This window comes from Hyperoodon ampullatus (assembly GCF_949752795.1).
Source record: "Hyperoodon ampullatus genome assembly, chromosome: 4".
Taxonomy (NCBI): Eukaryota; Metazoa; Chordata; class Mammalia; order Artiodactyla; family Ziphiidae; genus Hyperoodon; species Hyperoodon ampullatus.
This window is the reverse complement of record NC_136917.1, coordinates 24,589,920-24,603,461: the sequence shown is the minus strand read 5'-3', so window position 1 is coordinate 24,603,461 and position 13,542 is coordinate 24,589,920. Positions and strand designations below refer to the sequence as shown.

General features: G+C 42.5%; 1 protein-coding gene across 1 annotated transcript; it reads right to left on the bottom strand.

Annotated features, from left to right (window-relative positions):
• Positions 1–2,767: 2,767 nt before the first annotated feature.
• THOC3 (THO complex subunit 3) lies at positions 2,768–12,562 on the bottom strand (the record flags this gene model as incomplete). Its single annotated transcript, XM_079701838.1, has 6 exons — positions 2,768–3,227; positions 5,865–5,965; positions 6,076–6,237; positions 9,550–9,754; positions 11,166–11,322; positions 12,296–12,562. 6 exons carry the CDS (start codon positions 12,560–12,562, stop codon positions 3,064–3,066), a joined length of 1,056 nt encoding a protein of 351 aa, XP_079557964.1. The 3' UTR covers positions 2,768–3,063.
• Positions 12,563–13,542: the final 980 nt, after the last annotated feature.

The following is a 13,542-nucleotide window of genomic DNA, read 5'->3' as shown; positions in this document are numbered from 1 at the left end:
TACTACAGAAAAAGAAAATTACAGACCAATATCACTGATGAATATAGATGCAAAAATCCACAACAAAATACTAGCAAATAGAATCCAACAAGACATTAAAAGGATCATACACCATGATCAAGTGGGATTTATCCCAGGGATGCAAGGATTCTTCAATATATGCAAATCAATCAATGCGATACACCATATTAACAAACTGAAGAAGAAAAACCATATGATCATCTCAATTGATGCAGAAAAAGCTTTTGACAAAATTCAACACCCATCTATGATAAAAACTCTCCAGAAAGTGGGCTTAGAGGGAACCTACCTCAATATAATAAAGGCCACATACAACAAACCCATAGCAAACATCATTCTCCATGGAGAAAAACTAAGATCAGGAACAAGACAAGGATGTCCACTCACCACTTTTATTCAACATAGTTTTGGAAGTCCTAGCAATGGCAGTCAGAGAAAAAAAAAATAAATAAAAGGAATACAAATTTGCAGGGTGGTGGGGGTGGTGGTGTGATGAATTGGGTGATTGGGATTGACATGCATACACTGATGTGTATAAAATTGATCACTAATAAGAACCTGCTGTATAAGAAAATAAATAAAATAAAATTCAAAAAAAGAAAAGGAATACAAATTGGAAAAGAAGAAGTAAAACAACTGTCACTGTTTGCAGATGACATGATACTATACATAGAGAATCCTAAAGATGCCACCAGAAAACTACTAGAGCTAATCAATGAATCTGGTAAATTTGCAGGATACAAATTAATGCACAGACATCTCTTGCATTGTTATACACTAATGATGAAAAATCTGAAAGAGAAATTAAGGAAACACTCCCATTCACCATTGCAGCAAAAAGAATAAAATACCTAGGAATAAACCTACCTAAGGAGAAAAAAGATCTGCATGCAGAAACCTGTAAGACACTGATGAAAGAAATTAAAGATCATACCAACAGATGGAGAGATATACCATGGTCTTGGATGGGAAGAATCAATATTGTGAAAATGACTATACTACCCAAAGCAATATACAGATTCAATGCAATCCCTATCAAATTACCAATGGCATTTTTTACGGAACTAGAACAAAAAAATCTTAAAATTTGTATGGAGACACAAAAGACCCCGAATAGCTAAAGCGGTCTTGAGGGAAAATAACGGAGCTGGAGGAATCAGACTCCCTGACTTCAGACTACACTACAAAGCTACAGTAATAAAGACAATATGGTAGTGGCACAGAAACAGAAGTATAGCTCAATGGAACAGGATAGAAAGCAGTGATAAACCCACGCACCTATGGTCAACTAATCTATGACAAAGGAGGCAAGGATATACAATGGAGAAAAGACAGTCTCTTCAATAAGTGGTGCTGGGAAAACTGGACAGCTACATGTAAAAGAATGAATTTAGAACATTCCCTAACACCATACACAAAAATAAACTCAAAATGGATTCGAGACCTAAATGTAAGACCAGACACTATAAAACTCTTAGAGGAAAACATAGGAAGAAGACTTTTTGACGTAAATCACAGCAAGGTCTTTTTTGATCCACCTCCTAGAGTAATGGAAATAAAAACAAAAATAAACAAATGGGACCTAATGAAACTTCAAAGCTTTTGCAAAGCAAAGGAAACTACAAACAAGATGAAAAGACAACCCTTAGAATGGGAGAAAATATTTGCAAACGAATCAACGGACAAATGATTAATCTCCAAAATATATAAACAGCTCATGCAGCTCAATATTAAAAAAACAAACAAACCTATCGAAAAATGGGCCGAAGACCTAAATAGATATTTCTCCAAAGAAGACATACAGATGGCCAAGAGGCACATGAAAAGCTGCTCAACATCACTAATTACTGGAGAAATGCAAATCAAAACTACAATGAGGTATCACCTCACACCAGTTAGAATGGGCATCATCCGAAAATCTACAAACAACAAATGCTGGAGAGGGTGTGGAGAAAAGGGAACCCTTTTGTACTGTTGGTGGGAATGTAAATTGATACAGCCACTGTGGAGAACAGTATGGAGGTTCCTTAAAAAACTAAAAATAGAACTACCATACAACCCAGTAATCCCACTACTGGGCATATACCCAGAGAAAACCATAATTCAAAAAGACACATGCACCCCAATGTTCATTGCAGCACTATTTACAATAGCCAGGACATGGAAGCAACCTAAATGCCCATTGACAAGACGAATGGATAAAGAAGATGTGGTACATATATACAATGGAATATTACTCAGCCATAGAAAGGAATGAAATTGGGTTATTTGTAGAGACGTGGATGGATGTAGAGACTGTCATACAGAGTGAAGTAAGTCAGAGAAAAACAAATATTGTATATTAACGCATATATGTGGAACCTAGAAAAATGGTACAGATGAACCGGTTTGTAGGGCAGAAATTGAGACAAAGATGTAGAGAACAAACATATGGACACCAAGGGGGGAAAGTGGCAGGGGGTGGTCTTGTGATGAATTGGGAGATTGGGATTGACATGTATACACTAATATGTATAAAATGGATAACTAATAAGAACCTGCTGTATAAAAAAATAAAATTAAATTTAAAAAAACATAAGAAAATAATAATGATAATGTTACCATAATTTTTAAAGTCCTAGAAGTCCCATAATTAGTTTTTTTAAATGCTCAATTCTCAACAGTAAATGTATTTATTTTTTATTATAAAAAAATCTCCATCCCCGTCTCACCCTTCCTCACCCACCCCTTCAAACTAGGTGGCAAGCAGAAGCAAACCTAACAAAGTCCACCATATCCCCAAAAGCAGAAAGACGGGAGGTCCCCACAGGACAAGGTATGCTGGTGTCATCACTTCAGAGCACTCCTGCAGGGGGCAAGGAACGGGAACAGCTACCATAACAAATACGAAGGAAACTGGAATGGGCAGCCGGACAAAAGACTTGTACAATTTATACCAATTTATAAATACTTTAGGTGCCCACCAACTCCAAGAGAACAGACCAAGCTAACTATACAATGGAAGCCTCTGCCTGGGCCTTCTCCATACATCAGGTCCCCCTATCAGGAATCATTAGGAAGCCCAAAAAGTTTCACAGTTCCAGCTTCCCGACTGCTGTCATATTTGCCATCTTTGTCATCACAGGCAAATGCCAGCAGAGGCCTTTTGGGGTGCCAAGCCACGGTGAAGGTGGGGGACTCACACTGTACCTCCCACAGCTTGTCTCCTATAAAAATCAATATTGAGAAACCAATCAATACATTAATAATAAGAGACCATACTCATTAAGTACTTACCTACATTAAATCATTTAATCTGCTTAATAACCCTAGAGGATAAGTACAATTACTACCCCATTTTGCAGAGAACACTGAGGTGCAGACGGGTTACGAGGCAGTGGGTGGCAGAGCAGGATGTGAACGCAGGCCAGTTAACTTAAGAGCCTGTGCTCCGAACCCGATTCTACCCTTCCTGAAAAAACAGCAACAGCAGCTGTTTGTTGAGCACCCCTTATGAATCAGATGGATTATACTTTATCTTAATAAAGTATAATGACAATCCAGCAAGGCAAGTATGATTTTATACCCCATTTTATAAAGAAACAGGTGACTGAACAGTTAAGTCACACCTCAAAGAAGCAGCAGGGGAAAAAAAAAGGGAAACAGCAGAGTCAGCACAGGAAGTCAGACTGTTTCCAAAGCCACAGATCTTTCTACTAAACCACAATGACTTGCAAATAGATTTCTTTTTCCAAAAATTTTTTCTTCCTACTTGTGGAAATTAAACAATTTTTCCAAGCCATTTTTTTTTAGTCCTGCTTAACTTTTTTTCAACCTTAGAGTTAAGATTAATGTAGTAAAATGTTCACAGTGTGGTGCTGATTTAAAAATGCATGATACACTGAATTATACACTTCAAACTGGTCAACTATATGGTATGTGAATTGTATTTGAATAAAGCTGTTTATATATATATGTATATATATATGTATATATATACACACACACATATGCATATATACGTATATGTGTGTATGTGTATAAAGAAGATTTTTTTATTGAAGTATAGTTGATTTACAATACTGTGTTAGTTTCATTTGTAGAGCATGTACAGCAAAGTGATTTAGTTTTGATTTGTTTTTTTTCTTTTTTCTTCAGATCACTTTCCATTACAGGTTATTACAAGATATTGAATATAGTTCCCTGCAGTATACAGTGAATCCTGGTTGCTTATTTATTTTACATAGTTTGTATCTGTTAATCCCATACTCCTAATTTATCCCTCCCCCCACTCCCTTTCCCCTTTAGTAAACCATAAGTTTGTTTTCTATGTCTGTGAGTCTGTTTCTGCTTTGTATATAGTTTTTTTTTTTTTTTTTTTTTTTTTTTGTGGTACGTGGGCCTCTCACTGCTGTGGCCTCTCCCGTTGCGGAGCACAGGCTCCGGACGCGCAGGCTCAGCGGCCATGGCTCACGGGCCCACCGCTCCGCGGCATGCGGGATCTTCCCGGACCGGGGCACGAACCTGTGTCCCCTGCATCGGCAGGCGGACTCTCAACCACTGCGCCACCAGGGAAGCCCTTGTTTTTTTTTTTAAGTAATCTATTTCAGGGACAGTTAAACGCTCTTCATAATGCTAGGATCTGGCAATCTATAGCCACATGTCTGAGCAAATTTCTGTGTTACACAGACATAAAAAATGGTGTCGGAGGCTGCTACTCCCCTTCCATTTCCCTTTCGGCCTTTAACTCTGTGCATGCATTGCTGCTGAGAGTAAACACTGCAATAGCCCTTCTGTAAGGAAGTTTGGTTCCTGACAAGATGTGAGCAGTTTGGACTCAGCAATCCCAATTTTACCCAAAAGGATGACTACATAAGTAAAATGATACTCATCAAAGAATCATTTATAATGGTGTAAAGACCAGAAGCCATCTAAGAGTGGGGCAGCTTAGGTCTATACTGGTATAGCCAATGGAATTCTAAACCCCATTAAAAACAGCAGTAGAGCTCAACAGCCATCGCCATGTCAGAAGCTGTAAGATCCTGCAGGTGAGGAGGGAGGGCCCCGGAGCAGCGGGAGAGCATGCCTGCATCACATGAACACGAGAGGACAGGAAGGAGCTGCATGTCTGGACGGCTGGACAGTGCTCACCAAAACGCTATCAAGAGTGGCACTCTTGAAATCGTGGAATGTCAAGCCTTTTACTTCCTTTGAAGTTTTCTATATAGTTTGAATTCTTTTAATAAAGTATCATGTATTTCCCAAAACAATAAAGCTACGTTAAAAAATAAATCTGGAGAAATTCTTTTGTAAAATGAATACTCACCTCTCATTTTTCTATTTTCAAGTTCTGTTTTGTTGCTTTTTAAAACAAATCACATCTATTTTAATAATTTCTTAAATTATAAAATGTATATATGTATTTTTTAAGTCCACATACAGGCAAAAGATAGAAATATCCCGCAATGCTAAAAGAGGTTGTATTTAAATGGTGGGATCATTCATTCAATCATCCATCCATCCATTTATTGATTCATTTTTCTCCCTTTCTGTATTTTAAAAATTTTGTTATAATGGAAGAATTAAAACTGAATAAAATGCAAAATATTTTCTTTAATCACTCTTTCAGACCTGCCCCTTTCTTTCCTAACTCTTTGCTCCCTCCATTACCTGACTACAATAGTCATAATAAACAAACTTGCCTTAAGGAGTCTGTGCTAATGCTGGCATTTATGCTAATACCCATTTATGCTAATGCTGGCAAAGTAGTAATGAGCAGAGTTGAAAACACATGACAGGAGAAGTCCTGATGGCCAGAAATGAAAGACAGAGGAGTCTCATTAAGGTAGTGAGGGTATAGTTACCTGTCTCTACTTCAGCAATGTCGATGAAATGATCTTCTGATGCCGATGCCAGCATTTTCCCATCATGGCTAAAACTGAGGGTCCTCACAGGCCAATCCAGCCTATAACAGAGGAGACATTAAAATAACCCAGTGAGAGGAGGGCCCCGTTTCACCCAACATGACATAAAACGAATTTATCCAACAAGGAAAGTGCTGGCAGAGTTGCTTACCTGGAAAAGCACCGAACACACACTAACTCATCTACATCCCAGAGGCTGACCAAAGCATCTGCGCTTCCTGTAGCAAAATACTTCCCCATGGGGTCAAACTTGATACAGATGCAGTTGGATGGATGAGCATTGATAGACTGCACAGGCTTCAGCTCTGGGTAGCTGAGAAACAAGACAGATAGCAATCAAACTGGGGGAAGAGGACCGTGGTACTAAGACGGTAAGAGGAGACACTAAGAAGAAAATGGAAGTAAGACAACAGAACAAATATCAAAGACTGGAATTTCAAAACAACTTTCCTGAAATAAAAAGATGTCAAACAATATACTGAAACACCACATACCTGAGAATATGAACCCAGACTAACCAACATGAAGACGTATGGTAGTAAAATTACTGGACTTTAGATTGTCATCAGACTTTTTGACAGTAACACTTTATGCGAAAAGAAAATGGAGTAACATACTTAAGATACACCAGCAAGAATATATGAATTGAAATTTTTATATCTAGCAAAACGATTAATTATAAAAAGTTCAAATAATAAGCACAATATAATAAAGTATCTTTTTTTTTTTTTCTTTGCGGTACGCGGGCCTCTCACTGTTGTGGCCTCTCCCGCTGCGGAGCACAGGCTCCGGACGCGCAGGCTCAGCGGCCATGGCTCACGGGCCCAGCCGCTCCGCCGCATGTGGGATCTTCCCGGACCGGGGCACGAACCTGCGTCCCCTGCATCGGCAGGCGGACTCTCAACCACTGCACCACCAGGGAAGCCCCATAAAGTATCTTAAAGTTTTAGAAGTATATAAGCTATAATAAGGATGAACTCAGGGAATCTTGTTCCCCTGAACTCTTCCTGAGGAATCAAAACTGGAAAGTGAGTTTTGACAATCAGTGACTAGAGATGTACCAGACTTACCAGGCTGGTAATGAGCATTAAATATGTAGTTTCTTGTGGAAATTATGTATGTTTAAGGTATAATATGTAATAGCTGTATAATCTGACAATACATAGTATTAACTATTTTTTTAATGGAGGAAGAATGAGGAAAGCATATTCAAAAAGCAAAATTTACTATTTTAAGCAATCATATTGGTGGTGGTGGTGGTGGTATTGTTACTCTGAAATATCTCTATGTGTAACAAGGGATGAAGGTAATAAGCAACCATGGGATATTCAAATTCTATAATCCCCTGCATCTCTGAGAACCAGAACACTCAGTTTGGAAGGAAAGAGATTTTAACTGAAGTTATCAGTATGAATTCACAAAGTATTTTATCTTTAAGGTATATACAATACATATACTTCTTAGCTCTGTCCACTGGAAAGGTCTAGAAAGAGTCAACCCAACAATATGGACATTCCTAGCTCCAATATTATTTTCTAGTAAAAGAATCCAGGAATTCTCAGAGAATTTTCTGATTAAAGATTTGAGGCAGGAAAAACACAAGATGAACCTGGCATATCTTGTCATACCAGAGAGCAAGAAACTGAAGACTAATAGGATTATGTCAAAAAAAAAACTGACTCAGGAACCAACTTGAAGAGGATCCCATTTGCCAAAAATAAGATAATTTGAGCTTCAATAAGGATAATGATTACGATAGACTGAAACACTTCTACCATGCTTAAATCCATGAGTCCATAATGATTCTTTTTTATTTAAAAAACCCTAGCTGATCATCTTTGGAGGTGATAGAGAACTAATTCATTACCTAATGACAAAGGGAAAGAATCAACCATTTATCCTGCCTTCTCTAAATGAACTATATTCCTGGGTAACCAAACAGATTAGAGGAAATGTCTCTTAAATTCCAACAAATAAGCAAGCATTTGGAATCAGCAAAATCCAGACTGGGACAAGCTCCACAGGTTAACAGCCTGCTTTTCAACAGCTAAGTTCTAAGTAAAAGAAAGGGATGGAGAGGGACTCTGTAGTTTAGCTGACTTAAAAGGCATATCAAACTTTTTTAAGTGGGCAAAATTAGAGTATCTAGAGATGCACACTTGGTAGCTAAAACTACAAAGAAATATTATAAAAATCAACACAGTGTTTTTGGGGGAGGGAGTTTTGATTAGGAAGGACAAAGCCCATGGCAAGACTTCTGAGGTGGCCAGCAAAGTACTATTTCTTGACCTGGTGGGGTTACACAGGTGTGAAGCATATACTAGTTCATTAAGCTATACATTTATATTTCGTGGTTTTCTATATCTGTTTTATTTTCTAATAAAAAAGCTTAAAAAAAACCATTGCCTACAGAATAAAGTTCAAATTGCTATGCATAGAATTCCAGACCCAAATAACCTGGTCTCAAATTATACTTCAGCTTTATCTTCCCGTTTCAGGACATCTCTCTTCAGACACCTTATCTGCCACCACTCCCAGCAACCCTGATCTACCAACTACTCTCTAAATAAATCATGCTAATTCTCACTTGTTTTGTCCATTGTGCAGTTCCCTTTTGCTGATTCTTAAAATTCAACTAATCTTTCAAGGTCAAGCTCAGAAGCTGCCTCCTTCAACCCCCAACTGCCACAATCAATCTAAGTTTCTTTCCTTGGGATTCTACAGCAAACTCCCAGCCTCTCACACAGAGCCTATTTCACTCTGCCTTGCATTGCTCACCCAAGATAACAGAAAGAACAGAATCAGACAGACCTCAATTTCAATTCCACAGTTTCATTCATTTAGAGAATATTCACTGAGATCCTAATTTTGTGTAGCAGATACTGGGCTAGGCACTAGGGATTTAACAGTAAACAAGTTAAATACAGTCCCTACCTTCATGGAGTTTACAGTCTAATGGAAGATACAGAGAAGTAAACATGCAATTATAATGTAGAATGAGAAATGCTTCCAACAGGAAGTACACAAAATAAGTTTCTAACCTTGGGGACAAAGATGGCTCCCCTGGAGAGGAAGTGATATTTGAGACTTTAAGGGTATGAATTAGCTATAATTCCAAGTGCATCCAGTTCTAGTGCTCACCAGCTGACTAGTGACTCTGAGTCCCTGATCCTCCTCTGTGAAATGGGAAGCACACCATCGACTCCCTAGGATTTCTCTGAGGACTCAGTAAAATATAAGGTGCCTAGTTCAAAGGTGCTCAAGAGAGGTTAGAATTCTTTATTACTACAGTTGAACCTTGAACAAGAAGATTAGGGGTGCCAATTCTCTGCACAGTCAAAAATCTACATATAACTTAGTTGGTCCTCCATATCCACGGTTCCTCTGTATCCAAGGTTCCACATCCCAGATTCAACCAACCCCGGATCAGGTGGGACTGTAATATTTGCTCTTGAAAAAATCCACATATAAGTGGACCTGAGCAGTTCAAATCCGTGTTGTTCAAAGGTCAACTGTATTAGTCCTTTTGGGTCCTTCAGAATAGACTCACATCTAATTCACCTTGGTATCCACCACAGCACCCAGTGCAAAGATATGACAGTCCCTTCAGCTAGAACCCCCTCACCTGAGTATGTTGATACAACCATTGCCATTTGTCAGGAAGAACATGTTATTGTCATTGTTCCAGGAGATTTCATTGACCTCAAACTTGAACTGCTCCTCCGCTTTGGAACGGTGTGTCTTGGCATCAATGAACGTCACCACATCATCCTTGTTGCCTACAGCAATGGTCTGTCCATCGGGACTCCAGCAGATATTGATGTTCTCCCCTGGGAACCCACATATAATCAGCAAGATAATGTTAGCCCATAATCCTCCAGAAGTTTATTTTGTTATCATAGAAAAACTAGAGCTATCGCCAGAGCTCATTCACTAAGGTCCTCGTCAACAGAAGGGAACTACCACTTACAGATCAACTGGGAGTCCAGCACATTCATCTACAAATTTCCCCCTTTAGTTCTCACGTTTCTTTAAGGGACACTTTTTACCCCCATTTTACAGATGAAAAAATGGAAGAGAAATGAGCCAAAGTGTCAAAGCTGTGAAGTAACAGAGCCAAGATCTAAACCCAGACTTGACACCAAAGCCTCTAACTCTCTTACACCAGCACTTCCCAAACTCCAGTCATTCACATGCCATTTTCACAATTTTTGTACTATCCATGTAACAGCTATACTTTTCTTCATTCAAGATTTTTATTAAAATTGACCCCCCAAATTTTTACTTAAATAGCTTCACTTTAGCAATAAATTCTATGGGCTAGTTTTTTTTCTAGTAGGCATTAAAATATATACACAATCAGTTTTTAATGTTCATCCATATACCACCTAAATCACTCACATATCACCAGTTGTCTAGTTGGGGAAACCACATCATTCCACCTCCAGGTACACATCTTGCCAACAAAGTCCAGTAGCCCACATTGAATACATCAATTAAAAATTTCATCAACTTTACTGATTCTAAGATGCATATTTTTTCACACTTTATTACCTATAATGTATCTTAGAATGCATGAGGATACATCTCAAAATTTTCGGTGTATCATGACTATATGATAAATAAAACTTTATTTTCTTTCCTAATGGTCCATAAAATACTGATGCATCTTATAATCAATAACATCTTAGTCAATAAAATTTAATAAAGGGCCTCAAGGTTTATAAGGTAATACGTGGTGAAGAACAGTCTGTAAATGTACTGCATAACTTCCAGGTCATTTTCTCCCAGACCATCAAAGCCATTTATTCCAAGATCAGCCATTCTAGCCTATCAGCAGTTTCCCAAATTCTCCATTCCTTTGCACATGCTGTTCCCTGCTAGAGCTGCCCACCCAATGCACCCTGACCACTAAATCTATATGGCTACCCTAAGAGTTTGCTCAAATTCTGTGAGGCCTTCCCTATCTCCCCCAGGCAGACTTAAGCATTTCCATTCTGGGTATCCAGTTTGTAGACCTCTCCGTTATAGGATGACCACGTCATATTACATTAGTGTTTTTTTTATACATATGTCTCTCTCCTTGCACTAAACCCTAAGATCCTTGGAGCTGGAAACTGTCTTATTCAGCTCAGGATGTCCCATACCTACAGGGTCTTGCACAGAGAAGATACTTGAAAAATGCTTGTTGAATGACTATAAGTAGCTTATCTTCCTACTGCCCACTCTCTGAATAGTCACCTTTAGTGTTCACAGTGGCAATGCATTTTGTAGTCCTCACATCCCAGATGCGAATGGTTTTGTCTCCAGATGCAGTGACAAAGAGATCAGGATTACTTGGATGCCAACAAAGCTGGTCCACACTATCCCCATGTCCCCGATAATTGTTTTCTTTGACCTGAAAGAACAGAATACAGATGTCACTTCACCCATATGTACCTGCCTCCCCATGTAACTTCTTTTTTTTTTTTTTTTTGCGGTACGCACAGGCTCCGGATCCGCAGGCCCAGCGGCCATGGCTCACGGGCCCAGCCGCTCGGCGGCATGCGGGATCCTCCCGGACTGGGGCACGAACCCGCGTCCCCTGCATCGGCAGGCGGACTCCCAACCACTGCACCACCAGGGAAGCCCCCCATGTAACTTCTTAACCTTATTTAAACCGAGCTATCTTGTGACCAACAAAAGTTTGGGTAATTAGAGAGTCGAATCCTTCCAAGCCTCTTCCCCCAAACTCTTTCCAATATCCTCCCTCCCTTCTTCCCCAATCAGTGTGAACTGTTCTGAGGATGGGTTCCACATCAATGCCCTTACTCTTTTGCTCTCCCTGGCCTTCCTCCTTCTTTCTGGTTCTCTGCCACCAAGGGGTCCCAACCCACCTGCTCATTGCCACTGAGGCCCTATCATTTTCAGAGAGGCCCTCCTTACCACCACAGTGAGCCCACCACCACTTCCCCTAGCCACCCCTCACCACCACACAATTCCTCCCACCACTCTCCCACACACCCACCATCCTCCTCACCGCCCATCCATCCATCCTCCTCACCCCCGGTCTTCACTATCCCCGCACCGCGACTCCCCGTTCATCTTCACACCTCCTTACTACTACACTCCCTACACACCGCCACCTCCCCTAACCACCAGTCCTCCTCTCCAGCATCCCCATCTTCACCCCCTACCACCCCAGCCCGTTCACCCCCTCCTCACCCTCACACTCCTCTGTCTCGCATCACACACGCCCCTCATCTCCACACCCCTTCACCCTCCTCCCCTCTCCTCACCTCCACACTCCTCACCCCCGTTCTCTCCTTGCCACCACACCTCGCTTTACCACAGCCCTTCTCCCTAGCCTGGGCCGGGTCCTAGCGGCTCACCAACCGGTCCTTCTCCAGCAGGAAGACGCTGGCCGTCTTGTCGAAGGACCCCGAGGCCAGGCGACGCCCATCGCAGCTCCAGGCCACCGAGTGCACCTTGGCGCTGTGCGCCGGGAACTCGCGTGTCTTGCTGTGGCCGCGGAACAGCTCCTGCATCCCGAGCACGTAGCGCGTCGGGCCGCTGGTCACTGAGCACCAGGGAGCCATCGAGCCAGGACCGCTCTGGCCCAGCGCCGAGGGCCCCATGGACGCCGCGGGGACCGCCATGCCGAACTGCCGGACACCGGCTGGGCTGACTCTGCGGAACTGCAGTCAGCCCTGCCGTCGCTGCCGCTGCCGCCGCCGCTGCCGCCGCCGCACGCATGCACGCGGGAGAGCGCCCACTCTTCCGCGCAGCCGCAGTGTGGCCCACCCAGAAGGGACTACAAGTCCCAGCCTGCAGCGCGCGCCCGCCTTTGCCTTTTCAAATAGTCATGGTTCCGCTTTAAGTTTCCTTTACAAATAACGGTTAGGAGGTTTTTAGGGTCTTTATTTTCCCCTTACCTACTACTTGGTATATATATTTGTATCCCTGTTTAATCGAAGAAATAAGCCAACGCAATTCTTCTAAACCTCCGTTCGCCGTCAGTCAGAAACACCTTTTTTCTAGGGTTGCTCCCCACCTGTCAGCCACCTCTCTTAGAGCTGAAGGCTCTCAATTTCTTGCTGGAGAAGGACCAGCTGATGAACTTGTCCCGGGTAAAGGGCTAGGAGTTTGTGGGGGCGGGAGGAAGAAGGAGGCGGGGAGGAGGAGGTAGGGGAGAAGAGGAGGTAGGGGGGAGGGGAGGGGAGGGGGAGGGGAGGGGAGGGAGGAGGAGGGGAGGGGAGGGAGGAGGGGGGAGGGGAGGGAGGAGGAGGGGAGGGGAGGGAGGAGGGGGGAGGGGAGGGAGGAGGGGGGAGGGGAGGGAGGAGGGGGGAGGGAGGGAGGAGGAGGGGAGGGGAGGGAGGAGGGGGGAGGGGAGGGAGGAGGGGGGAGGGGAGGGAGGAGGGGGGAGGGAGGGAGGAGGAGGGGAGGAGGAGGAGGAGAGAGGGAAGGGAAGGGGGAGGGGAGGGAGGGGGAGGGGGAGGGGAGGCGAGGGGGAGGGGAGGCGAGGGGGAGGGGAGGCGAGGGGGAGGGGAGGAGGAGGGGAGGGGAGGAGGAGGGGGAGGGGGGAGGAGGAGGGGGGAGGAGGAGGAGGGGGAGGGGGGAGGAGGGGGAGGGAAGGGGG